Source organism: Xenopus laevis, chromosome 6L (assembly GCF_017654675.1).
Source record: "Xenopus laevis strain J_2021 chromosome 6L, Xenopus_laevis_v10.1, whole genome shotgun sequence".
NCBI classification, from domain to species: domain Eukaryota; kingdom Metazoa; phylum Chordata; class Amphibia; order Anura; family Pipidae; genus Xenopus; species Xenopus laevis.
The window spans coordinates 122,702,519-122,729,793 of record NC_054381.1 but is presented as its reverse complement, the minus strand read 5'-3'; the positions used below and the strand labels follow the sequence as shown (position 1 = coordinate 122,729,793).

At 39.6% G+C, this 27,275-nt stretch overlaps 1 protein-coding gene across 1 annotated transcript; it reads left to right on the top strand.

The window, feature by feature from the left end:
* Positions 1–2,496: 2,496 nt before the first annotated feature.
* lypla1.L (lysophospholipase 1 L homeolog) lies at positions 2,497–26,492 on the top strand. The gene is given in 9 exon segments (NM_001092316.1): positions 2,497–2,622; positions 9,755–9,786; positions 10,139–10,204; positions 12,420–12,467; positions 17,968–18,038; positions 23,443–23,516; positions 24,279–24,380; positions 24,876–25,052; positions 25,769–26,492. Coding segments are annotated over 9 exon segments (693 nt in total). The 5' UTR covers positions 2,497–2,553; the 3' UTR covers positions 25,823–26,492.
* The last annotated feature ends 783 nt before the right edge of the window (positions 26,493–27,275 follow it).

Sequence of the window (27,275 nt, the reverse complement as noted above, 5' to 3'; positions counted from 1 at the left end):
TATAATAGTGTGGGGGGTTACGCTGACTCATAACTTAAAGCCAACGAAGCCATCTTTAACCACTTTGCAAGCAAATCCATACCTTGAGCACAGGCAAATTAGTAGGTGAGCTAACCCATCAGACGCAATGGTCATAAACAGACAGTTTGTCTTATGCACACACTTGCAGCAACTCTCACACACTTTGATTTGCACTATAAAGATGACCATTGGTCGCAGGAATGATTGTTTTCAGTACAGACATGTTAGAGCTGAACTGTCAGATATACAAGTAGAAACAATATAATTCTACCTGTATCGGACGATTCATCACTAACAGTGGCCAACAATCAGCTGCCATGAAAGGAACCCAATCAAAACTTTCCGGCTAGCCGATCGACGAGCCGGCAGATACCCAAGACTTCTGCCGATATCGGTCAGCTCATCTCCTGCCATACAAGCACTGAATGTTGTACAAAAATTTGTTTTGTAAGATACTATCGGTATCTATATGGCCACTAGTCATGTGCAGGTTGGGTAAAACCCGCACCCGCCATCTCACAACCCGTGCCTGCAACTTCCGGGTTCCATTTATAGACCCCTGCCAACACGTCCATAACGTCACAAAAGGGGAGGGGTAAGCAGGCACGCAGCTATAAAGCCGGAACTTGAAGGTGGCGGGAGGTGAGAACAGGAGAAGAGCTCAACCCGCACCTGCCCACAAAGAGGAGTGCGAGGTCTGCCCGAACCAGCCTGACTCGAGGGTATCGGGCCGGGCCGCACATCACTAATGGCCACCTTTAGGCTAGTGAGAAACGGCTGATCTGGTGGAATTCACATGCTTGTCTCAGGCTAGCGCAGGGTTGCCACCTTTTAGCCTGGTGGGGACCGGGCAGTGCTGTCAGGGGGTGGACTATGACACTGCAATTGGCCAATTGCAATGTCAATCAAAGGGAATCCATAGGCAGTTTTGACCCGGCAGCCCTTCAAAAACCAGGCTGTCTGTGTCAAAACCGAACAAGTAACAACCCTAGGCTAGAGCCACAGGTGACTGTTTCTCGGCCTTCACGCTCTCCTGTCTCTGCACGGACAGGCACTGTGTTGGCATGGGTGTACACACACAGTAGATTTTGGAAAGAAAACGGATTGGAGCTTTGTCTATAATCGTGAGCAAGTGAGGGTGGGGTATGCCTGGTATCTGCTATGCACATTAGAACTAATGTTGCCACCTGGCCAGTAAAAATGATGGTTCATCCCAATTTTATTAATAGGGAAAAAAAGATATTTACAGGCCTGGATTAGTGGAAAGGGCACCAATGCCCGTGCCTAGAGCAGGAGAAATTTAGGGGATAGCATGCTGACCAACCACACCCACATTGGTTCAGAAACACTGGTTTTATAGCACAGATACAGCCTAATGGTTCAGAGCCATATATCCAAACCTGCAATCAGCATGTTCTGACCTTATTAAATCTCATCAGTGCAAGATATTGGAACATGGCTTCTGAGAGGAAGGACTTGGAGAGTAGCAAAATTGGGAACCAAATCTGGTTATGGTGAGAAGGGCTGAAAGGAGCCATTTTGCTACTCCCCAAGTCCTATCCCTCAGAAGCCATGTTCCAATATCTTGCACTGATGAGATCTAACAAGATTGAAGGTCTGCAAGTTTGGATATATGGCTCTGAACAACAAGGCTGTATCTGTGCTATAAACCAGCCGTTCTGGATACATAGTTGGCCAAAGGGACCCAAAGGAGTGATTTGCATGTCTCCGCCCATGATGCCTTATGGGAGAATCAAAACTGTCACTTTTCGTATCTAGGTTGTGTGTATGGCACGAGACAAGTAAATACCAGAGGGCATCACTTTGCATGTAATTGCTAGATATGGGGAAGTCCGATCGGTCGATGATTTGTACGATCGGTATTTCTCATTTCAGGGACTTTGTTGATTTCCACACCTCTAGCTTGTTCCTAGGGCAATTAACCTGTACAAACCAGATAGTCACATGTCCATGTCACAGCTGCAAAGCTAAAAAATAATAAAAAAAGCACATGAATAAAAAAGGAGCAACTGCGAACTTTCACCAATAGAAAATATAATTTTAAAGCGATGTACGTTCTTTCAAAAGGGCAAATGTAGCTCCGCACCTAAGCAGCGTTACCCGGTATGTATTTGAGCAGAACACTCCGGGGAGCAGCAGTGTACAGCAGCCCAACACTAGCGCCTGTCCGAGCACAACACTTTGCCTCCTCGTGACTCAGCAAACAATCCATCTCCCAAACCAAACATCGCTGGCCTCCCTGTTGCCCCGCCCACATGCTCTTCTTCAATCAGTGAGTGCGTTTTCAGTGGCGTCACCCCCTACGCCCTTTAATCTTACTTCCCACCGCTCCGCTTTCCTCAGCGAGTGATTGGCTGCAGGCGTCTCAGGTTGTGACGTTTCGCCCATCGTTTCTTGTGAACGCGCACGGGAGAGCTGAAGGGTTGTATCGTTGCGCGTTTCCGTGAGCCTGTTCCAGTGCAAGCAAGCTACCCGGCGCCCCAATAGGAACAAGCTGGGTACACCTGGTGTATGTGCGGGAACACCATGTCTGCACCCCTGCCTGCTATCGTGCCCGCCGCCAGGAAAGCCACGGCCGCGGTGAGTAATTTGAACTCTCCCATGCGTGTATCGTCTGTGCCATGTGCACTCATTGCTCCTACTGGGGAGTCCCTACTACTCGCACTCGGGGAGGGGGGAGATCACCAGCTCTAGGATCAATCCATTTTTGCCCGGGGGGGGGTACTAAGCAAGTTTTGGCTTAAGAAGGAGCTCTGCATGGAATAACTCTGTTCTACAATGATCCTTTAATTAGGAACTTGTATAAAGTTACAGACTGGAGCCCTGTGTTTCATCCAAAGCACCTGTAAATAAGATGTCTCGCTAGACCTGATTTAAGCTGGTCATAGACGCAACGATCTGATCGTACGAATCATCGACCGATCGGACTTCCCCATCTCTAATAATTATATGCAAAGTGATGCCCTCTGGAATCAGAAGGTATTTACTTGTCTCGTGCCATACACACAGCACTGCCTAGATACCAAAAATGACAGTTTTAATTCTCCCATAAGGCATCATGGGCGGAGACATGCAAATCACTCCTTTGTGTCCCTTTGGCCAACTATGTATCCAGAACGGCTGGTTAACAGCACTGATACAGCCTAATGGTTCAGAGCCATATATTCAAACTTGCAGACCTTCAATCTTGTTAGATCTCATCAGTGCAAGATATTGGAACATGAGAGGTAGGACTTGGGGAGTAGCAAAATGGGTCTTTTTGGCTCCATCCAGCCCTTCTCACCATATCCAGATTTTGTTCCCCATTTTGCTACTCCCCAAGACCTACCCATCAGAAGCCAAGTTCCAATATCTTGCACTGATGAGATCTAACATGATCAGAACAGGCTGTCTGCAAGTTTGGATATATGGCTCTGAACCATTATGCTATATCTGTGCTACAAACCAAGCCGTTCTGGAAGCAGATTTGGTCAAAGGGACACAAAGGAGTGATTTGCATGTCTCCGCCCATGATGCCTCATGAGAAAATCAAAACACTCATTTTTGTTATCTAGGCAGTGTTGTGTGTATGGCGTGAGACAAGTCCATACCTTCTGATTCCATACTTTGCATTTAATTGCTAGCTAAGGGCTTTTTGGCTCCTTTCAGCCCTTCTCACCAGAATCAGATTTGGTTCCCCATTTTACTTCCCCATCTCCCGACCTGCCACTAACCATTCTGATCTAATAAAGTAGAAAAGAACAGATCAGCCGATGTTCTGCCCCTGACAGCAATTGTATGAAAGTTATGTCCGACCAAAGCTAGTGACAGTCTCCCACTGAAAATTGTAAGATCGGCAATACATGCAGAGATATTATCGGCAGCCGACAGAAATCTTTTTACCTGTCCAATCGACCGATCTCCGCCGGACGAAAAATGTCGGGACTCTCCTCACACGGTCTGAAAATCGTACGAATCCTTGATTCGTACGATCAGATCTTTGCGTCTATGGCCAGCTTAAGGCTCAACTGAGCCTAGAGGTGTCCAACCTTTAGCCTTTTAGTTGTTAGACTTCAATTCCCAACAGCCACTCCACTTTCACTAAAGTCTGTCTGGGGTGAGGATTTGTAGGATAAATAGAAAGATTGGATACCCCTGCAAGGCACCCACGCCCATACACAGCCATGTCACCCTGTACTATAAGTAGGAAGGAATACATAAGAAATACACAGAGCCGTACTAGAATGAATGTACAAGGTTCCATTGTGTTACACCAGTATGGGAGGTACAGAAGTATAACCACAACAATAATACAAGTGGAGATCACTTTGGTCATTAGAGCTCGCAATCTGCAAACACAAGGCACAATTAGTATTTCTAGGTGAGGGTGGGGCAGAGTCGGAAGTCTGTCAACAGAAGATGTTTGATGTGTGAGTCAGATGTCTTAATTCAGGGTTACTAGAAAAATTGTTAATTGTAAGGTACACTATACACAGTATATGATCTTTTATAGCCATTTAATACATAATGTACAAAGCTAGATCTGTGTTCTCAAGTCTCCTCTATTCCCTGTACAGCTGGTAGTGCACTTAGGGCTGTGCCTGGTGCGTGTCGGGTTTCCAGTGTCTGCAGTGCAGAGTTTGTACTTCATGACTTATTGTCTGAGTGCAAATCAAGCCACTGAGAAAACTGTCCCAAGGTCACAAGTAAAATGCTGCTGCTAGATTGTAACTGGGGAACTTCATATAGCTTAAACTGATAAGAGGAGAAGGAGCATGGTCCACCAGTATGATATTGATTATATCATGTTATTTGTTTTTAAAGGGGACAGACAAAATTCCAAGTAATGTGGTATTTATATATACTAGTTTATTGCTGAGAGCTGCCCAGCTTACTGTCTTGAAAAGGAAAATAGGCAGGGGGATGTATTCGTTGAATTGTTCACAGAAGCTCACTACCATTAGATTGACTGCTCACTATAACAACTTATGTGCCTTTCAGGTTTTCTGCTTCTTAATGTTGTTTGAAGCCCCTCACTTGTATTCTATTCTCTTGTGCAAAGATTTACAACCACTTTTCCTGTTTATAAAGCTCTCTTTGATCTCTTCTCTACTAGGTGTGTGTTGCTAAAAATGTAGGCGTTTACTAACATAAAATGGTTCACATCTTCCCTAGATGCTTAAAAGCTGTCTACCCTGATCACTCCTTGCACTTAATTATGTGCACACTGTAAATGTTAAAACAAAGTTTTCATGAATGTGTTTAAAAGGTTATTTGAGCAGGCAGCACATAAAGATATGTATTTGGAATCTCCTGCATTATCAGTAGCAAAAACAAGCCATGGTGAGGCGATGGCGGATCTCCGCCTGCGTTTAAATTTGTAAGTAGGCGAGGGAATGATTAAGGGGTACCAGAGAAAAGGAAATCATTGATTGTTCACCTTTTAAGTTAACTGTTAGTATGATGTAGACATGGATATTCTGAGGCAATTTGCAATTGGTTTACATGTTTTATTATTTGTGGTTTTTGAGTTATTTGGTATTTTATTCAGCAGCTTTGCAATTTCAGCAAATCGGTTGCTAAAGTCCCAATCACCCTAGCAACCATGCATTAATTTGAATAAGACACACAGAATTAGAGTGCTCACCTGAACGTAATTACCCTCTCGGGTGCCGGGTGCTAAACAGTCCACAGGACCTCCTGCTCAAGGTCCAAATAACTCGAACATCCAAAGAAAACTGTAGCACACCGATCAAACTTGTCTTGTGAAGAAAAGTGTTTTTATTGGCTCACGGCAGACATAAAGTTTGGCAACGTTTCGGGCCACGCAGGGCCCTTTATCAAGCCTTTGAATAAGAGACTGGAAAATGAATGGAGAGACCTGACTAGAAAGATGAGTAATAAAAAGTAGCAATAACAATAAATATGTTGCGTTGCAGAGCGTGTTTTTAGATGGAGGCAGTGACCCCCATTTGAAAGCTGGAAAGAGTCAGAAGAAGATTGCAAATAATTCACAAACTCTAAAAAATAAACAATAAAGACCAATTAAAAAGTTGCTTATATTTGGCCACTCTTTAACATACTAAATGTTAACTTAAAGGTGGACCACCCCTTTAAGCAATCTGGTTGCTGGGGTCCCAATGATCCTAGCAACCATGCATTGATTTGTATAAGAAACTGGAATATGAATAGGAGAGGGGTTGAATAGTAAGATGTGTAATAAAAAGTAACTGACAATAAATATGTAGCCTTACAGAGTATTTATTTTTTTACATGGAGTGGCCCACCATTTGAAAGCTGGACGGAGACAAAAGAAAAAAGCAAATAATTTAAAAAAAAAAAAATTAGTTTTTTTTTTTTTAATTATTTGCTTTTTTCTTTTGAAGACATTGGAAAAGTTGCTTAGAGTTAAAATACTAAAAATTAACGTAAAGGTTAACCACCCCAGGAGTGGGTCCCCCAGTGTAGCACCTGGTACCGCAAAGGGTACATGATCAGGGGTGGAAGCACTTTACCATTGTTGTTGGCTATTTAGATTCTAGACGGCGGGAAGGCTTTTCTGGGAGATTAGTCGCCCGAAGAAGAGGCAATTTGTTGCCAGGTGACTAAATCTCCCCAAATTTTAGCATGTGTCACTAGTATAAGGCTATATCTTTTTAGTATTTTCTATTTTTTCCTACTCATCTTTCCATTTAGACCCTCTCCTATTCATATTTCAGTCAAATCAATGCATGGCTGCTAGGCTTATTTGGATCCTAGCAGCCATATTTCTGCAAACTGAAACTGCAAACTGGAGAGTTTCCAAATGAAAATCAAAATAACTCGAAACTCACTAATAGTAAAAAATGAAAACCAATTGCAGATTGTCTCAGAATATCACTCTCTACATTATACTAAACATTAGCTCAAAGGTAAACAACCCATTTAAAGGTAAGTCCACACTGGGCGTTTTGGGGAGATTTGGTCGCCTGTTTTTGCGGTGACCAATCTGCCCAAACGCCTTCCCTGACTCTGCGCCAGCTAAAATGAAAAAACGCCGGCGCTAATCACACGCGGCGGTTCGTTTTCCGAAGTCGCCCGAAGTGGAAACTGCATTTACTGTAATTTTAATGATACGTGTAAACCCCGCTTTAGAGAGTAGCTGAGTGGTAAATATTAATGATGTTAGGGTGTACTTGTATATGAAAAGGGATGAGAATATTCATTAAAAGAAATATCGTGAACATCCTTGGCATATTTGTTAAATGACTTGTCATAAAAAAAAAAAAAAAGTTCAGTGTTGCAGTTGTTAGAAATTATCTATTATTTTCAAGTGTTACTTGCCCTATAATGCAAGACACGGGGTTAAAGGTGTGGCAGTCATGTTCAACAATAAACTGAATGGCTTTCTGTAATATCCTTGTTGAATCCAATACATACCGCAAAGGTTATACAGTGAAACATACTCCCATGCTTTCTGTAAAATTGAAGTGTCAGCTTAATGTTAGCATTTCTTGCTCTAGAGGAAGTACAGCCATAATAGTTCTTGTGTCATAACAGGGTTCCTTGATGTGTAGGAGAGCTGTCTGGCTATGCTTCTACATTCAGTCAGTAAAATTGCATAAAACACGCAGTGGGCTAAATAAAAGCTGGATGTATGAATTCTTAGAGCTGAGTGTTTATATTGTCAAAATAACATTGCCTGACCTGCACAGTTATTGGTCTCCAGCATCATATTGCATTGTAGCCTCTATTTTGATGCTAGATTACACTCTTCTATTGTACAGCACTATGGAATACATTGCTGCCTTATAAATAAGTGATGTATCTGCTGGCCACAGACATAATGTGGTCTAGTTGTGGTGCAGTTCATTAAGCAGCTGTTAACGAACTATCAAGCCCAAGCTTATTACATTTCTATGTTGTAAACTGCAGGAAACCACAGCATGAACACTGGTACATGCCCAAATGCCCAAAATAGAACAAGATGTGTCTGTGTGCATGACGCAGTTTTCAGAGATTCCTTTGAGACTGCTAATTTGCCAGAGTTTCTAACGTAACCATTTCTTTTTACTAATATGCGTGTTCTTGGACATCATCGCGCAGAGTACCATGTGAGTGCTTGCCTCCATTTAAAAAAAGGTCATTGGCATGCGAAGCATTTAGAACATAAACCCTCTCATGAAATATTCAGCTTATACTGCAGCAGAGTCCAGATAACTGAATTTAAGGGAAGCACTGAATCCATTGTTTGGATATTGAAATCCTCCCAAAAATGTTTGCCTGACCCAAATGAATATGATAACTTGATTATACAGGTATGGGATCGGTTATCCAAATTACATACGACCTGGGGTTTTCCGGAAAAGGGATCCTTCTGTAATTTGGATCTCCATACCTTAAAGGGCACCTGTTAGGAAAAACAGGGATTGTTTGTGTATATATATTGATATATTTAAGCTGGCCAAAAATCGCCTCTTCTTCGGGCGACTTATCTCCCCGAAAATCCTTCCCGCCAGCTAGAATCTAAATCACTGGTGGGATGGCATTCGAAGCTCTTTGTTTTCCGAAGTTGCTTCACGAGGAAACTTCGGGCGACTTCTGAAAAACAAGCGATCTGAGCGCCATCCCAATTTAGATTCTAGCCATCTGGAAAGCTTTTCGGGGAGATTAGTTGACCAAAGAAGAGGCGATTAGTCCCCTGGCAACTAAATTTCCCCGAATCTTTGTGTGTGCCCATGCCCTTAAGGCTATTAAAATGATTTAAAAATGAATTAAACCCGATAGGATTGTTTTGCCTCTAATGAGGATTCATTCTATTTTAGTCATGATAAAATGCAGGATACTGTATTATAATTACAGAGAAAAAGTAAATTTGGAACTTTCTGGATAATGGATCCCACCCCTGTACAAATGTGAGCACAATCAATAAAACTGCATGATTTAACAGGGAGTAACCCTTTCTGATGCTTCTGGCCTAACCCTTTCCCTATTGGGATTTTCCTTTGTCTGCTCCCATCTTATTGCTGAACTACTGTCGTACCATACAGTCAAACGGGTAGAACAAACAAACGCCTGTCAAATTCTTCCAAGTACTTTGCGGCCAACTGTAGCTGTATCTGAGCAGTTTCAGTGCTAACTAAGGAGCTTAGAGTGACACGCCATGGGAATTCTGAGGCACTATTAAAGTTAAAAGGAGGGATGAGCATGACTGAACTTAATTTGTGATTATAAAAAGCTTATGTGGGTTGAAGGCATCTCTGCTCTTGCTGGGCATTTTTTGATAAATGTCTAATACATGTTAGAATTTTCATCTGCAGCATTGAGTATTGTCCAAGGGCACAACTACAGGGGAAGCAGACCCTGCGGCTCACGGAGACCCTGATTAATGAGCAATTTCAACATTTATTGGTAAAACAGAACAACCTCTGGATATTTTAGGGGCCCTATAATTCGTTTGATGTGGGGCCCAGTAACATCAAGTTACACCACTGGTATTGTCTATATGTCTCCAATGGGTACTGGAAAAACTGAACAAAGTGGCATAATTTGGAGCAACGTTCAAAGTGCAAATAACAGGTAATTTGGTCTTGGGTGCAGTTTTGTGCCTATACCATTGGTACACAAAACCTTATATTTTGTCATATAATGATCTAACAATGAAACCAGTTATCACATTCTGCCTTATTTCTATTGCTTTCAGTTCAACATTTCCTTCAGCTTAAATTTTTCCTCTTTCTTTTTTTTTTTTAAGGTTATATTCCTACATGGACTTGGAGATACCGGGTATGTATGTTTCACACTTGAATTGTTGCCAGAATCACCACAGTTTAACTGCTTTTGATATAAAGTCAGTTATTATACATTACATAGATTAATGTGTCTAAATATATTTATATATAGTTCAACTTTTTTCAACCAACCCAATCATAATGATTCCATCAAAACTCCCTACATCTCAGAGCCGAACCTAGCCAAAATACAGAAGAAGCTGACTTTAACACACGGCACACATTTCCATATCCCTATCCTTTGAAATGAATGCTGTGAAACTTGGAGCAGATGTTACTTTGTGTACTGGAAGAATGAGGAAGGCTGTGTGTATTATAATGTTATAAATGCTCTTTATACCCAACAGGCATGGCTGGGCTGAAGCAATGGCAAGTATCAAGAGTCCACATGTAAAGTACATCTGTCCACATGCGTAAGTTTGTTTTTCTGCCTGTACTGAAGGCCTGTTATGGGAATACTACTGTCAGAATGAAAACCATTTACTTATTCCTGAAAGAATAGAATGCAATATTAAGTAAAACAAAAAGTGACAGCTATATTTGTGTTGCAGGTAGAAGTGCATTTTTTGGTACTCGTGTGTCCATTTATCACACACCGCACTATTAGATTTGTGTTAGAAATTACTTGATATTAATGAAAAGATGGTGATTATGTGATGTTAATATGACCTTAAAGGAACAGTTTAATGTGAAAATAAAAACTGTTTAAATAGATAGGCTGTGCAAAATAAAAAATGTTTCTAATATAGTTAGTTAGCCAAAAAATTTATATATAAAGGCTGGAGTGAACAGATGTCTAATAAAACAGCCAGAATCCAACTTCCTGCTTTTCAGCTCTATAATTCTGAGTTAGTCAGCGACTTGAAGGGGGGCCACATGGTACATTTCTGTTCAGTGAGTTTGCAATTGATCCTCAGCTTTCAGCTCAGATTCAAAAGCAATAGATATGACCCATGTGGCCCCCCCTCAAGTCTCTGATTGGTTACTGCCTGGTAACCACGGTAACCATTCAGTGTAAACCAAGAGAAAAAGCAGGAAGTAGTGTCCTGACTGATATGTTCGAAATCAAATCACTCAAGCCTTTATACATTACATTTTTGGCTAACTAAATATATTATAAACATTATTTATTTTGCACAGCCTATCTATTTACCCAGTTTTTATTTTTACACTGAACAATTCCTTTAAAGGGACAGTATAGCCCACATGAGGTTAATGAATAGTACTTGTGCTAAACATACTGTTTGCTTATTGTTATGTACTGGAAGACGAGGAAGTGAAAATAAGCTGTAGCCCGAAATAGGGACTGTACTTTTTGTCTATTGTTAAATAGTAAACGAAAATCTTTTTTCCTTGAGCTAAACAGGGAAATTGAAACGATTCCATGTTTGGTCTTTGCAAGTTAGATAATTATATTACCAGTAAATGATCCCCCTCTGTCTACCCTTTATTGTAACTGTTTTGTAAAACAGAGTCCATTATACAGGGGGATTTTTCATGCACTGGGAATCTAATTATTACCTTATGAACCAAAAATGGAGTTGCTTCAGTCTCCCTATTTGCTATATTTATCTTAAAGGGATACTGTCATGGGAAAACATGTTTTTTTCAAAATGCATCAGTTAATAGTGCTGCTCCAGCAGAATTCTGCACTGAAATCCATTTCTCAAAAGAGCAAACAGATTTTTTTTATATTCAATTTTAAAATCTGACATGGGGTTAGACATATTGTCAATTTCCCAGCTGCCCCAAGTCATGTGACTTGTGCTCTGATAAACTTCAATCACTCTTTACTGCTGTACTGCAAGTGGGAGTGATATCACCCCCTCCCTTCCCCCCCAGCAGCCAAACAAAAGAACAATGGGAAGGTAACCAGATAGAAGCTCCCTAACACAAGCTAACAGCTGCCTGGTACATCTAAGAACAACACTCAATAGTAAAAACCCATGTCTCACTGAGACACATTCAGTTACATTGAGAAGGAAAAACAGCAGCCTGCCAGAAAGCATTTCTCTCCTAAAGTGCAGGCACAAGTCACATGACCAGGGGCAGCTGGGAAATTGACAAAATGTCTAGCCCCATGTCAAATTTCAAAATTGAATATAAAAAAATCTGTTTGCTCTTTTGAGAAATGGATTTCAGTGCATAATTCTGCTGGAGTAGCACTATTAACTGATGCGTTTTGAAAAAAACATGTTTTCCGATGACATGATCCCTTTATTAAAAAAATAACAACAGATAGACAAAAAGTGCAAGCCCTATTTAGGAGCTGCAGCTCCTTTTCATTTCCTCATTTGCCAGTGTATCATTCATTGGCAGGTATGGTGCATTGGTTAATGAGATTTTCAAACCTGCCCGACCTGCAAACCATCCAAAAATCGCAAACCATCCGCAATAGTATTGAGCCCAGGATTGTTAGAGCACCCACCATATATGCACTGATTGTGTATGGGTGCCACCAAAATACTTACTAGTAAGGAGATACGACAGCATTGCATATTTTCTAACTTAAAAAGCAAGGAAGGGCTTGCATATTAATCTTGTTATAAACAATGTTGGCTTTTAATAATGCTACATTATCTTGTAGTATTTAAGTCAGTATATTCACCTCTATTTCTGTAATTTCAGGCCCATAATGCCAGTTTCATTGAACATGAATATGGCTATGCCTTCCTGGTAAGTACTCCTATGCATTTCATCCTTATTTTTATATTGTGAAGGATGACTAGAAGTTTAGTTCGTTGGTAGTTTGTCACACTTTGTATAAGTGTATGAAGTATTTTATGATTTAGTGTCTAGTATTTACTTTATTTTTTTTATTCTTCTCTTTCTTGTTCGGCACTCTGCTGTTCTTTTTATGCCAATTTGGCACCCCAGTAAATCCAATTGTTGCGTTCTTTTCCAAGGCTGGTACTCCTTTTAGGAAAAAATGGCACAGGGGAGAAAAATGTAACGCAGCAGCACACCGCTATCTTGCTTTCCTTTTCCCATCAACTCTTGACAGACTTAGACTTGTGCATGCATAGTAGACTTAGGATCCTTCTTTTCTGTGCATGTGTGAGTCTTGTTAATGCTAATGAGTGCTGGGCAGTGCATTTTTTTACTAAAAGTCGCACTGGCCTGCAAAAAAAAATACTTAGAAGCTAGATTGGGTTTTCCTTGTCCTTTAAAATATACCCCATTCTTCCTTTACCTCTTATTAGAGTCACTGACTGTCCTTCCTTCATCCATTTTTTTTTCCTTTTCTAAAATATATCTGCTTAGTTCCATAACTTGATATTAGGGAATAACTGTGCACTAATCATACTTTTTTTTTTAAATAAATTCAGCTGTTCTGTTAAAATGTCAGTTCATTACCACATCACAGCAGTGTGATCAGGGTGTTACTTTTAAATTTTCTGTGAAAAGCTTTGTTTTTCCGCTGCTCTCCTGAAATGTAGGCCAAGTATTCATAATCCTTGCTCTTGGCTATCTTAGCAGGTGTTACCATATGCCACAACAACAGCTCTCCTATCACAGATACTTCATTTGTGCAAAAACTGTGTAAAATCTAAAACTCTGATATACATATATAGAGAAAAAATGAATTCATTATCACTAGTGCTCTGTATTAAGTAGAAAATTGTCACATAATCATGTGCATTGAGTTTCATGGTAGGATTATTTTAAAGATACCCACTGGCCCCTATCCATTTTGTCAGTCTAGACCAGAGGTTTACTCTAGCTCCTGTCCTATATTTGGACATACCTCCCCTCTCCAAATCAAAGACTCCAATTAGACTTTGAAACGGCAAGGTCGTTCCTGTAATTATCCCCTCCTTGTAGTTATGGGAGGGTTGGCTTTGGTGCTTTTGAGAGCCTCACATATATTAGTAAGAGCCTGACCTGGCATTCATACCCTTAGGTGAACATGGGCTGGCCAAATTATTCCGTGAAGGGGCCTTGGAATCTGGTGGGAAGTTATCATGGACTGACTACATCTGTTAAGTGGAGATTGGTTGTAGATAATATATAATGCTAACCTCTTTCTCTTGTGGTAATCGAACCTGAGTTAGTGCATAGGTTAGTATAAGAAAATGTATACGCTAAACTTTGATGATATCACATTTACCCATATCATGGGCGATTAGAATGTGGTGCAACTGGTATTTGTCTTGGTGGTCACCATTATAAGGCTGTAGGTCACAGTGTGTAAAACTAAATGATGTGTATTTATATTCTCAAGACAATGGTTAAGAGTATCTGGGTCTCTTGCAGAAGGTGAGTGGTGCTTGAGAGTACTGTCTACTGACTTCATACTCAATCTGGGTGATTTCATCACCCACGTAGTAAATTATGAAGGAGGGAGTGATTGGAAAAAAAGTCACTCTCCTGAACCTGAGTATTTAGTTATTATTGTACTTAGTTGAGCACTGTCCTTATCAAACATCATGTTCAAACATTATTTGCTCAAGTTTATTTGATAGTTTATGCCTGTCCTGGTGTTAACCCTAGGAACAACTGGTAGACATAATTATTGAAGGAAGCTGTCCAGCGTAACAGAGTGGCCTATAGAGTGTTCCTGACAGGGCAGTTAAATAAGCAGTATTTCAGGTAGATTCCTGCAGCGGGTCTGGTTCCGGTTTACAATGACGGCACTTCCTGATTCTTTATGGTCAGCGGGTCCGGGCTGCGGATAAGGTTCCTGCGGGTAGGGTCGGGTTCCAAGTGGGTAAGAATGCGGGTCCGGGTTGCGGGTATGGGTCCCAAAAATGGCGCGCAGGAATTATTTCAGGCTTAGGTGGATCTAGGAAGCCATGGTGGGAAAGGAGATCAGGGACCAGTTTAGCTTCTCAGAAAGAAGAGGCATGAACTTTAAAAAGCTCTGCTATACAGGGGTGGAGCATCACTGGCCACTACTGGGGAAACTGGGCAAATCAGGGTATATTCTCATAGAACATGCCTACTGCTATGCACATGCATGATACTGAAACACAATTAATATACACTCTTCACATATAGGCATACAAAAATATATGGATACAATATTTGATTTGGATCAAAGAGGCTCACAAGAGAACATAATATTTATGTGCGTCTTTCCTTACATCTAATATGCAAACGCTCTGACTTTTGCATATGCTCATAAATTGGTAAAGATGCATCCTCCTCCTCCATGTATATACACTTATACAACTGTGATATAGTGGTCAAAGCATATGGCTGTCATTAACACTAATTGATGAACTCTTAATACTTCTTACCACATATTTCTTAATAAAATAATTTCCTGCTGTCTGCACGCAACAAAGCAAACTGGAGATTTTCACATGAGCGTATCATAATTCGCATCAGCAGAGGGGATTCATTATACTGCCGATTCAATTTTGCTAATGAAATTTATCTACAGGCAGAAGACAGAGCAAGTATTCACTGTATGAAACACTAAAGGTCTTGTTTACGATCTGCAGCAATTCACTGGTTTTACACAGTCAAACCATTTTCCCAGAATTCCAGCATCAGAAATGTGTGTTCTTCTGTAAATAGTTTACCAATGGCTTCTGTTTATTTGCTTTCTGTACAGGTGGTGTAAAAGAAAATGCATACACCACAGGGTTTACTAGGCCCATACAATTATGCCTTTGGCTTCAATAACAATGAATAGATACTGAGGTACCCATAAAAGTGTCATGGTGCAAATGCTTTATTTATGCCACTTTTACAGACTCCCGATTTTTGGCACCTAGCACAATGCACTGCTAAATGATACCCTGAGGCTTTCTCTTATCAGACACACCAACCACCCCAGTTTACTACTTGCATAGATCAGGTGTGACAATTCAGACCCTCACAAATAGCTATAGTAGTAGAGGACTGCCACCATTGGAACCACATATAATCAATATGAAACATTAAGGGGCAGATTTATCAAGGGTCGAATTAAAAATTAGAATTTTCGAGTTTTTCTAGTGAAATTCAGCTAGGTAATCGTTAATTTGATTTGAGTTTTTTTTTTTAAAAAAAAATTTAATTAGATTTTCGAAATTTATCATGTACTGGCCCTTTAAGAATTCTAATTTGAATATTCGCCACCTTAAACCTGCCGATTTGCTGTTTTAGCATATGGAGGATGTCCTTAGATCAATTTGGAGTTGTTTGTAGCCTTCCTTTTCTAAGACAAAACTCGTATCAAATTTGATTCAAATTTGCGGGTCAATCCCATTCACCCGGATTTGAAAAATTCTAATTTTATGGGTGTTTTTACAAATTCCCATGAACACTAAATTTGACCCTTGATAAATTGGCCCCTTATAAACCCAATAGTATTCATTTTTGCCTCCAATAAGCATTAATTATTTATTATTTGAGATCAAGTACATGGCTCTTTTCTTATTACAGATGAAAAGAGAAATCTTTTTTAAAAATGTGAATTACGTTAAGGGAATTGTTTAGTGTCAAAGTAAAAAACATATAAATGGATAAGCTGTGCAAAATAAAAAATTATTCTAATATAGTTAGTTAGCCAAAAATGTAAGCTATAAAGGCTGGAGTGACTGGGTGTGTTACATAATAGCCAGAACGCTGCTTCCTGTCTATATGTATTTTGTGGTCACAGCCTCATTGCACCCCCGCCTAATGGTTTTAAAAATTAGTGGTGAGCACAACTTTACCTTGTTTGTTATAGTTATACAGGAGCAGTGACCAGCTCCATGTTGTAGCTCCCACCCTTCCCAGCTATAGTCAGGTGATCCCACTGGTGTCTAATAAAAGGGCATCCAAGTTTGGGAGTTTTACTTTTAGCTAGTAAGTTGCAGGTAAAACTTAGTCCCTTTGTAAAAGTATAATGAAGCAATAGAATTCTTAATGAATCAGATGAAAATTGAGCATAGGACTGGCCAGATATGGGATGACTTTGATGTAGTTGGCCAGCTTAAATATATTGCAATATATGGACAAACAATCCCTGTGTTGTTTAAAGGGTAAGGCATTTTTCAGTAGCAGTATGCACAACATGTCTCTGTCTTAAATATATTGATAATGGGTTGAGTGCAGAGGACTCTTGTATTTGTCTATATGTATTTTGTGGTCACAGCCAACTTGCACCCCCGCCTAATGGTTTTAAAAATTAGTGGTGAGCACAACTTTTCCTTGTATGTACCTTATGTACCCACATAACACAGAAACCGCTAATATACCCATCACGATTGTAACAACTTCTCCACAGTTTACAGAGAGTTTGCAGGAACTACATAACCCACAATGCATTGCACTGTGATGTTCAGTTCGTTATTGAAATTATGTGTGCAGTGAATTGTGGGGTTTGGAGGATGCAGGCTGAGGACAGCTGGCTGTTGATACAAAGTAACAGTATTCAGCCAGCTCAGCAAAGTAGTCAGACAGATGATCAGGGGACTAGGCTTAGGGAACTGTTCCAAACCATTAAAAATCATGAAAAGTCTGCATATTTTTTAATTGATGTATATTGCAAAGTTGCTTGAAATTATGTTTACTTTTCAAAAAGCTTAAGTTATGTTTTTGTGGAGTTCCCCTTTAAGTTTAAAAGCTGCTAGTCAAAACTACAAGCTATTAACTACAAATGCAAAGCAGAAAAAGAAACAGATGTAGGAAATTAATTTTGGTTATGAAATCCTGATATTGAGTTAAATATCATTAAAACCAGATACAATCCTGTTTGTCTAAGAATGATAATCTTTTCTTCAAGGCATTTATTATTATTAACATGTATTTATATAGCGCCAACATATTTTGCATGCTACCAGACTATATTATCTCATACTTAACATACAGTTCCCATATATAGTTTAGGAATGTTGTTGATTGCAATGCTAAGAGTTAATGAATATTTCTTTTATTCTCTTATTTTTTTTTTTTGTACTTGTGTAAAAACTAAGAAGAGAATTAAATATGTTTTTTTTAATATCTCCTAATTAAAATTTAATTGGCTTGTGATTAAAATGTTCCCCACAGGGCCTAGGAAGCTTGCTGTTGGCTAGAAACAGTGTGGCATAAACTTTATGACTCATTAGGCGCTTAGAAAATAGAACTAGAGTGCAAAGGAGAAGGCTTCCCTTCAGAGACCTGCATCTGCATTGGGCATTAGTAAAATTGACAAGCAAATACAGTCAAATGCTAAAGTGTCAATTTTATTAAAACTGTAAATATTTATCATCTTTAGGTTTGATATTATTGGATTGTCTCCGGATGCTCAAGAGGATGAGGCCGGCATCAAAAAAGCTGCAGAAAATGGTATTCTACTTTTACATTTTAAAGCATTACAATGTTGTTTATATTGAATTAAAAAATTATTTTGATATATATGTTACGAACGCCAACATTTTTATATTTGGCCTATAATAATTCCTTTTGAGATTATTATAAATTGTTGAGATTGTTTGTTTTAAATGAGAACTAGAGAGTAAAAAAGAATATGGCCAGAAATGCTGTATTTATGTGAAACTCACTATCCCTGCCCAGAGATTCAGCAGTCTTACAATAGTTTAACAAAACGTTTTACATAAAAGCTCCCTATCCCCTGATCTTGTTTAGGCTGTCCTTTGATTGTAAGCGATGTTGCTTGTGTTCATTGTTCTCTGAGTTGCTTTTGAGACGTTAAGCTAAAGGGATACTGTCATGGGAAAAAAAATTCAAAACGCATCAGTTAATTGTGCTGCTCCAGCAGAATTCTGCACTGAAATCCATTCCTCAAAAGAGCAAACAGATTTTTTTTATATTCAATTTTGAAATCTGACATGGGGCTAGACATTTTGTCAATTTCCCAGCTGCCCCTGGTCATGTGACTTGTGCCTGCACTTCAGGAGAGAAATGCTTTCTGGCAGGCTTCTGTTTTTCCTTCTCAATGTAACTGAATGTGTCTCAGTGGGACATGGGTTTTTACTATTGAGTGTTGTTCTTAGATCTACCAATCAGCTGTTATCTTGTGTTAGGGAGCCGTTATCTGGTTACCTTTCCATTGTTCTTTTGTTTGGCTACTGGGGGGGAAAAGGGAGGGGGTGATATCACTCCAACTTGCAGTAAAGAGTGATTTATCAGAGCACAAGTCACATGACTTGGGGCAGCTGGGAAATGGACAATATGTCTTGCCCCATGTCAGATTTCAAAATTGAATATAAAAAAAATCTGTTTGCTCTTTTGAGAAATGGATTTCAGTGCAGCATTCTACTGGAGCAGCTCTATTAACTGATTAATTTTGAGAAAAAAGTTTTTTCCCATGACAGTATCCCTTAAGGAAATCATCAATATTAATCATTTCTAACGCACTGGTTTCTGTGCTGCCTGTTACTGTGAATCTGAAATTGTGAAACTTGTGTATGTTGTGAGTCCGTCCTTCAGCTCAGCCTACTGAGCATGTGCTTTGAATCAGCAGAGAAAGAAGATGATACAGAAAAGTGGTGCAGAAGCTCAAGATATAATGTGTAGCATTTCTAATCTAATTCTTTGTTGAGCTTTTGTAATCCTTTAATTATCTGTATTGGTAAGCAGAACAGTTATGTGCAAAGAGAACAACTGACTTTCTTGCTGAAAGTTTTAGATTATAGAAGCAATGTTATGTCGCATGGGCACTGTATATTCCTATACTCTACAAGATGGGCACTACGCAAAGACTCCTCTTGCAAATTATCCTATATAATAAAATCCAAGTGTCTCTGCGTCCAGTCTGTCCCTGTGTCCGTGGAAATGCGCTACTGCGCATGTGCCCCACGGACCGTCTCTGGCGCATACCTCCCAACTGTCTCGCGAGAGCTGCGTATATGCTGCAGCCCAGCCGGCGCCGAACAGAGATAAGGGACTGATACCCTGAATTCTCATTGGCTACCCGCAGTGAATCCAACAAGTGTCTTGAGTGTGGTTGCTGCACCAGGGAACGGCACAGGTTCCTGCCCCAGCACTGACATGAATTCCCCGGAACTGAAAAAATGGCCAGAATGACCGAAGGGGGGTGACGGAAGCTAACCATGCGTGTTTCCCCACTTCCGCTGGAATCGCTTTAGTCTCGGGAGAGCGCTATGCAGCTGAGCGGTGCCTGTCGGGAGTTCTTGCAGACAGTTGTGTTAGTGTGAATTGCTTTAGTCTCGGGAGAGCGCTGTGCAGCTGAGCGGTGCCTGTCGGGAGTTCTTGCAGACAGTCGTGTTAGTGAGGGCGCAGTCGGGGGGGACCTCGGGACAAGAGTGACACGAACAGGGTCCTGGTGAATAAGCGAATGGCGGCAGCCGGAGGAGGCGGAGGACCGGCAGGACCGGGAACAAGATACGGAGTAGGAGAGATCACTTGAGTTCCGGCAGGGCTCCATACAGCAAGAGCTGACCGCAGCAGCAGGTTTGTGTACAAATGGAGGGGAGGCCGGGACACGTGAGATTATCCACATACTGATTCCTTGCTAAAGGCAGCAATTCGCCCAGCGAACTTCAATTTTTTAGAGGTGGTCAGCAATTCTGAGCCGGGGGTGTCGGACGTGTGTTGAGTGGGAGAATAGGGAGTCGGCCCATTTGTCACAAGCAGCGGTGTGATCACTGACCTTGCTGTCTGTTATAGGAATTTTCAAATGTAAATGGAGCAATAGACAACACATTAAACATGGAGCATTTTCAGTCAATATAAAATACCAGTCCCTGTGTCCGTGGGATTGCGCTACTGCTCATGTGCCCCACGGACCGTCTCTGGCGAATTTTCTACATATGTTCTAGCGCCCGTTAATTTAACGGGCTTAATGTCTAGTATCATTATAATAGGTGCATGCTGATCTCAGAACGCTCAGTTTATAACTTAAAAAAACAGCAATATGGTACTAGATGTTATAAAAATAACTTACCGACTGTAAATAGATCCCGCTCCCAAACTAGATTAAAGGACCAGTAACATCAAAAAAAAAAAAATTGTTAGTATACCATAAAAAAAAAACCAAGAAATTTAAACTTTAAAATCCCACAGCCTTTATTAAGAAATAAATTACCGAAACTCCGCTTGCACTCCTCTTCCGAAAAGGCGACACGGCAACGATCCATCGTGCTGCACGCGATGTCTCCTCCCTGGCTATCTCCTATAAGGATGGCAGGGAGGAGGAATTGAGCGCCGCACGATGGGTCTCCGGTTCGCCTTTTCTAAAGAGAAGCGCAAGAGGAGTTTCGGTAAGTTATTTCTTAATAAAGGCTGCGTGATTTAAAGTTTAATTTGTCTTAGTGGTTTTTTTCGTGGTATACTAACATTTTTTTAAAAAAAAAAATTTTAAGTTACTGGTCCTTTAATCTCTGTAAAAAATTTATTCTGTGAGCATGTTTTAAATCACATCTTAATTCACCATTCGCCGTGACAGAACAAACAACTCCACCACATTTTCCCAGGGATTTCCTGATGGGAAATACAGTTCACTGTATGATTACCTACAACACAGTCATGATTTTTTTCTCTAACAGAAAATCCCAAAGAATGGGACTGTGAAGATTTGCAGAAAATGTAACAGCTCCCCAAAAGAAAGTTATTTAATGTCCATGGAGCTCTTTTACTATGTTCATATCCTTGGAAATAGAGCTGCAGTATATTTCACCACCCATTTCATCATTATGTATTCCTTTTATATTTTTCTGTTGTACTGACCAGCATTTTTGTAAATTGACACTATGCGATTAGATAATCCCAAAAAACATAAACACCACAGCATATGAAATAAAAGGGTAGGTTGGCAGCTCCTCTCTTGATTTTTACTATCTGGATACTACTGTATACTGGTTACAACTCATTGGTTCCCTTATAATGGATTCTTCTACTGATTCTTCAGTGTTCCCTCTAAGCTGTGTGCTTGTGCGCACACACACAAATTTTGATGACAGTGCATACGAACACACAAAGTTTTGCATTTATGCTGACCTGCGAACACACCGTTCTTAAAAATGCGCACATAAAAATTTTTTGGCACATAACTGAGAAGGAATTAGAGGGAGCATTGCAGGCAACCCCTCCATAATTCTGGAGGCTTGGTTTTTGGAGGAACTTTGTAATTGGTAATACAGTGGTCTTTATTTCTCTAGCAACGGCACACTCTATGGAGGCATTTAGAAGGACAAGGAGGAAAATCTAGAAATTCTAGACCCGGAGCTATGTGCTATATGGCATGAAACGTTTGAAAGATCTTAGTTCTGATAATCTCTTTACATCATTCATGCAATTAAAAGTTCAAGTCAAGCTGCCTTACCACATTCTTTTAAGGTTCTTCCAGGTACAACATATCCCCATCAAACATCCAGTGTTGCAGTGAGCAAGTCAGTTGAATTAATGGCAGGGAAATTAATAGTCAAAACTTTGCACTTTTCCTTTAAAGTGGACCTGACACCCAAACACACAAAGCTGTATAATAAAAGTCCTTTTCAAATTAAACATGAAATCCAATTTCTATTTTTTATTAAAGCATTCATAGCTGCTGTAAGCTCATTTAAACATCTCAGCTGTCAATCAAATATTGTCTGCCCCTCCTCTATGCCTTGGGTATAAAGGAGGGGCAGACAATTACTTTAACTTTCCATTCAGCGCTTCCTAGATGTCACTGCTCTCCCCACATTCCCTCGTTCTCTTCACCATTTAATTGTGTAGCCAGGGCATGGGGATGGACATCAGGTCCCCCATTCTGGTACACAAACAAGATTCTGAGATGATGCAAGGCTTGCCTTAATAACAGTGTCCACAAAATGGCTCCTGCCTGCTTGCTATAAGTTTGAGTTCCCAGACCGAAGGAAACAAGATTCAAATAATTTATATTGTGTAAATTAAGTACGTTTTGCTTGACTAATGTGATAAAGTAGGATTTCTAATAATTTTTTTGGGTGACGGGGGGGGCGTCACTGACCTGAGACAGACTAAATTGAATGTAGTTGCATTTCTGTTTCAAGTAGAAAGGAGAGACTTGTTACAGATGCAACGTTGTAAAGCTAGCACTAACTTTACAGAACTAGCGATACCCTGATTCCAATGTTTGCTTTAAGAATGCACAGAATCTGGGCCCTTTTTGGATTTGGATTTGGCTGAATCCTTGGATTTGGGGTTTGTTCAATGCTAAAAGTCAAGTGATTGTAAAGTTGGGAGCAGCTGAATGCAACTATATATATATTATATATATATATATATAATGTGGGGAAACTTAAAATCAGGAATGTAAAATTGAGGTTTCTCTATATGCAAATTAGCATTTGGATTCAATTTGGTATTCGGCTACATTTTAACATTTTTTCTTTTTGGAGGATTCAGTATTCTACTGATTAAAAAAAAACTATGGTGCATCATTATAGAAAATGAAACCATATACTTTCAGAAAATGCAGAAAAAGGCATGCAAAACAATATGTATCCAAAACAAACATTGTCCTTTTATATGTTCTGCAACTGTTTAGAAATTGTCTGCTAATCTTTCTTATATTGTTTCAAGCAGATTGCACTACATGTTCAGAGATTGTGACTTGGTGTTTTACCAGGTTAAAAAAAGTGTAATGTTAATTTGAAACTGTATTGTTTGTATGTTCAACCAAAATTGTAGTGGGATGTGCTAGAAGTATTTCCTATATTTGTTTAAATTGTACCATCCAGTTACATTAAAGTGTGTTTATATAAATAATTTTTCAGTTTCTAACAAAAAGTCTTTTTATTTTCAGTGAAGGCGTTAATAGACCAAGAGGTAAAGAATGGAATTCCTTCCAACAGAATCATCTTGGGAGGCTTTTCTCAGGTAACTTATCTTAACTGAATGCATTTGCCATGGGCAACATCTCCAAATATATTTATCTCCAATGTTAGTAAAAATTATAAATATGCCCCTTAAAGTTGTGCAGACATAATGAAAGAAGTATTGTATAGTATAGCACTAGTAGATTCTAGGGAAATTCCACAGCCCGCCATTTATTTTTCGTGGGTTTCATATTGAATGGTTAATTTTAACTAGGGATGCACCGAATCCGCTATTTTGGATTCGGCTGAACCCCCAAATCCTTCGTGAAAGATTTGGCCGAATACCAAACCGAATCCGAACCGTAATTTGCATATGCAAATTATGGGTGGGTTTTACTTCCTTGTTTTCTGACAAAAAGTCACGTGATTTGCATATGCAATTTAGGGTTTGGGTTTGGCCTGGTAGAAGGATTTGGCCGAATCCTGCTGAAAAAGGCTGAATCTCGAACCGAATCCTGGATTCGGTGCATCCCTAATTTTTAACCTTTGATAAATATGCCCTCCACTGAAATTAATGCTGTGGAATTTTCCTCCGGTGGGCTGAGGCAAGTTCTCTTTCACCATTTATTACATATTCTCCATATTATTTACTTAGACTGCACCTTATTTAAATTCTGCATCATTTTTAAAGCACATGATATTCTTATTTAGAAGTTCCTGTAGGACATTTTCACACTGTCACGTACAGAGAATGTATAGTGTGGCTTTTTTTGTACAAACTCCATTGCTGTATTGACCCTGGCAATTTATTTTATCTTTGTAGGGAGGAGCCTTATCATTGTACACTGCCCTGACTACACAACAGAAATTAGGCGGTGTTGTGGCATTAAGCTGTTGGCTTCCACTGAGATCTTCCTTTCCTCAGGTATCCGCCCTTATAATTCTGTTTATGGTTTTCTTCCTTAAAAAATGTGTTTGTAGATTTAGGACATTTTCATGGTAAAATAATGAACCATCAGGTATTCTTTTTATTTATTTATTTATTTGTTAAATCATCTCATTGTTAAGAAAAGATTAATAGAGTAGAACCCCAATTTTACATTTTCATAGGTGACTTTATCCAAACAACCTAAATTCCAGAAAAACTTAAAAAATCTGTGTTCTACTGTAATTTTTTTTTTTTTTTTTTACTGATAAGTCTTTACCTCCTATCCAACCCCAGCAATGTCCATGCTTTATAGAGGAATTGGTTACTCTATGCTGTACAAGTGTTTGATGGTTATGTGTCTTTAATTCCTTGTGATAAGTAGTTTTTTCTTCCAGACCCGTCTTCAATTTAACAATCAAATACATTTATTAAAATGTTGCGAATAAACCATTTGGGCTATATTTTTTTTTTTTACAAATCTGCTCTATCTAGGCTGCTGCTAACAGTGCTAACAAAGATGTAGCTGTTCTTCAGTGTCATGGAGAAAGTGATCCACTGGTTCCACTCATGTTTGGCACAATAACCTCCGAGAAATTAAAGACTATAATAAGCCCAGCAAACGTCAAGTTCAAGACATATTCAGGACTAATGCATAGCTCATGTAACCAGGTGAGTGAATGGCCAGTGATATCATTCAGATTGTTATAATACCATCACAGCTGCCTCCATTTAGTCAGGTACATTGATCATGGTGAGTGAGATATACTCCCGAAGGAATGAGAGTAGGCATCTGCTTTAAAGGAGAAGGAAAGTTGTGCCAAATGTTAGGCACCCCCAAGTGAAAGTATTTACTTACCTGAAACCCTGGGCCGGTGCTCCTATAAGCATAAAACTGCACCAGCCCGGGGTTATTCCAGCGAGCACCACAGAGCGATTCTCTTCCGGCTTCTTCTTTCTTCAAATTTCCCTGGGCAGGTGCATGCGCAGTAGAATGAAAAAGCCGACTTTTTAGTTTAAGTCTGACTTTTCACTCAAATGCGCATGCGCAGCCGCGAGAAGAAAGAAGAAGACGGAAGAGAAGCGTTCTGTGGTGGTCGCTGGAATAACCCTGGGCCAGTGCATTTTTATGCTGATAGGAGCACCTGCCCGGGGTTTCAGGTAAGTAAATACATTCACTTGGGGGTGCCTAACATTTTGCTTCATTTCCTTCTTAAAAAAAAAAAAAAATGTATAATTCTAAAAATGCTAAGTTACAGTATGCCAAAATCTAAATTACAATACAAAAAGCAGCTGGGAAATCCTGGAAATAAACGTAACTTTGTATGTATGTTTATGCTTCTTTTTTTAATGTAACAACTAATTTTCGTTTTTTTTTATTGCAACAGGAGATGACCGACATCAAGCAGTTCATTGACAAACAATTACCTCCGGTTAATTGACATTTTCTTGAATAAGCATAGAACCTGACACCAGCAACAGTTACTAACTCAAGAGGAAACTTGTCGATAACTGAAAATAAAAACTTTGTACAAAGAAACTGCAGACCCCATTGGATAAAGGATTCACAGCTGCAGTAAATGCTGTGAATAAAAAATACAAACTTAGCAAACGGTTTGCTGTAAGCTTCCTAAGTAAGGGCTAATTAACCTTACTGTAAGAGCATTGAGCCAAAGTTACCCTGTGTAGCACTGAGGGATATTACAGCTTGTCAAAAAACACTCTGGTCACTCTAACATGTTCCTGTTGTTTGCTGTGTGTAAATTATTAAATTAAATAATTGACAGCCCTCCAGATATTGCTGAACTACAAATTCCAGCATAACCTTAGGCTGTCCATGGTATGCTGGGAGCTCAGCAACATCTGGAGGACTACTAGTTGTCCATCTAGAGTTCACAATAGACCTGATAATACCGAACGCTAGTTTCTACATACTTGCAGTTGTGTGCCTCTTGTGTGAGTATAAGATTGTCTGAAACAGTCTGTCTGAAAACAGCAATGTTAAATGTTTTAATTTCTAAATTTTATGGTGGGAAGTATTTGTAAAGTGCCATGTATGAAAGCTTTGAAATCCCTTTTCACAAAGCAATAAAATAGTAAGGAAAAATACCAGTTCCTATTGAGTGAAACTAAACGAGGATGTGCACAAATGATACTACAAGGAACTACCAAAATAAAAGAATCATTGAGGTGCTACAAACAATATAAATGTAGTACATCCTTTGGTTTATCCTCCTGCCCATCTGTACCCCCTCCATATTTCATAAATGCATCGCAAGTCTGCCATATCCCACTATATTAACACGCCATTGACACAAGGAAATCAAAAGGTCCAACATTCATTTACCCATAATAACCACTTCAATCTCATTTTAATAATGATAGTGGATTTCTGCGATGCTGTTGTTTTGTTTGGTAAGGTCTTTGGGAGCAAGTCATGAATCTAGAGTATCACATGAGACAAGATAAGGCTCAGTTAGGTGACAAGTACAGCATAGCAGAACACAATGCAAGGAATTGTGAATGAAAGAAAGCATTATTTACATTCACATGATGGAGATAAATTGTACGTCAAATCTAATGAAAATGATAGTCATATTTGCATGTAACAGATTGTGAGCACTTGTTTATTTGTCAAACATGTAAGAGGGGAATATTCTTTCATTTACATATCCAGTGATCCCCAACCAATATCTCACAAATACTTTAGATGTTGCCCCCAATGGCTTGGAGGCAAGTTTTGGTTGCATAAAAATTAGATGTATTACCTAGGGATGCACCGAATCCACTATTTTGGATTCGGCCGAACTCCCGAATTCTTTGCGAAAGATTCGGCCGAATCCTAATTTGTGTATTCAAATTAGGGGTGGGAATGGGAAAAATGTATTTGCTTCC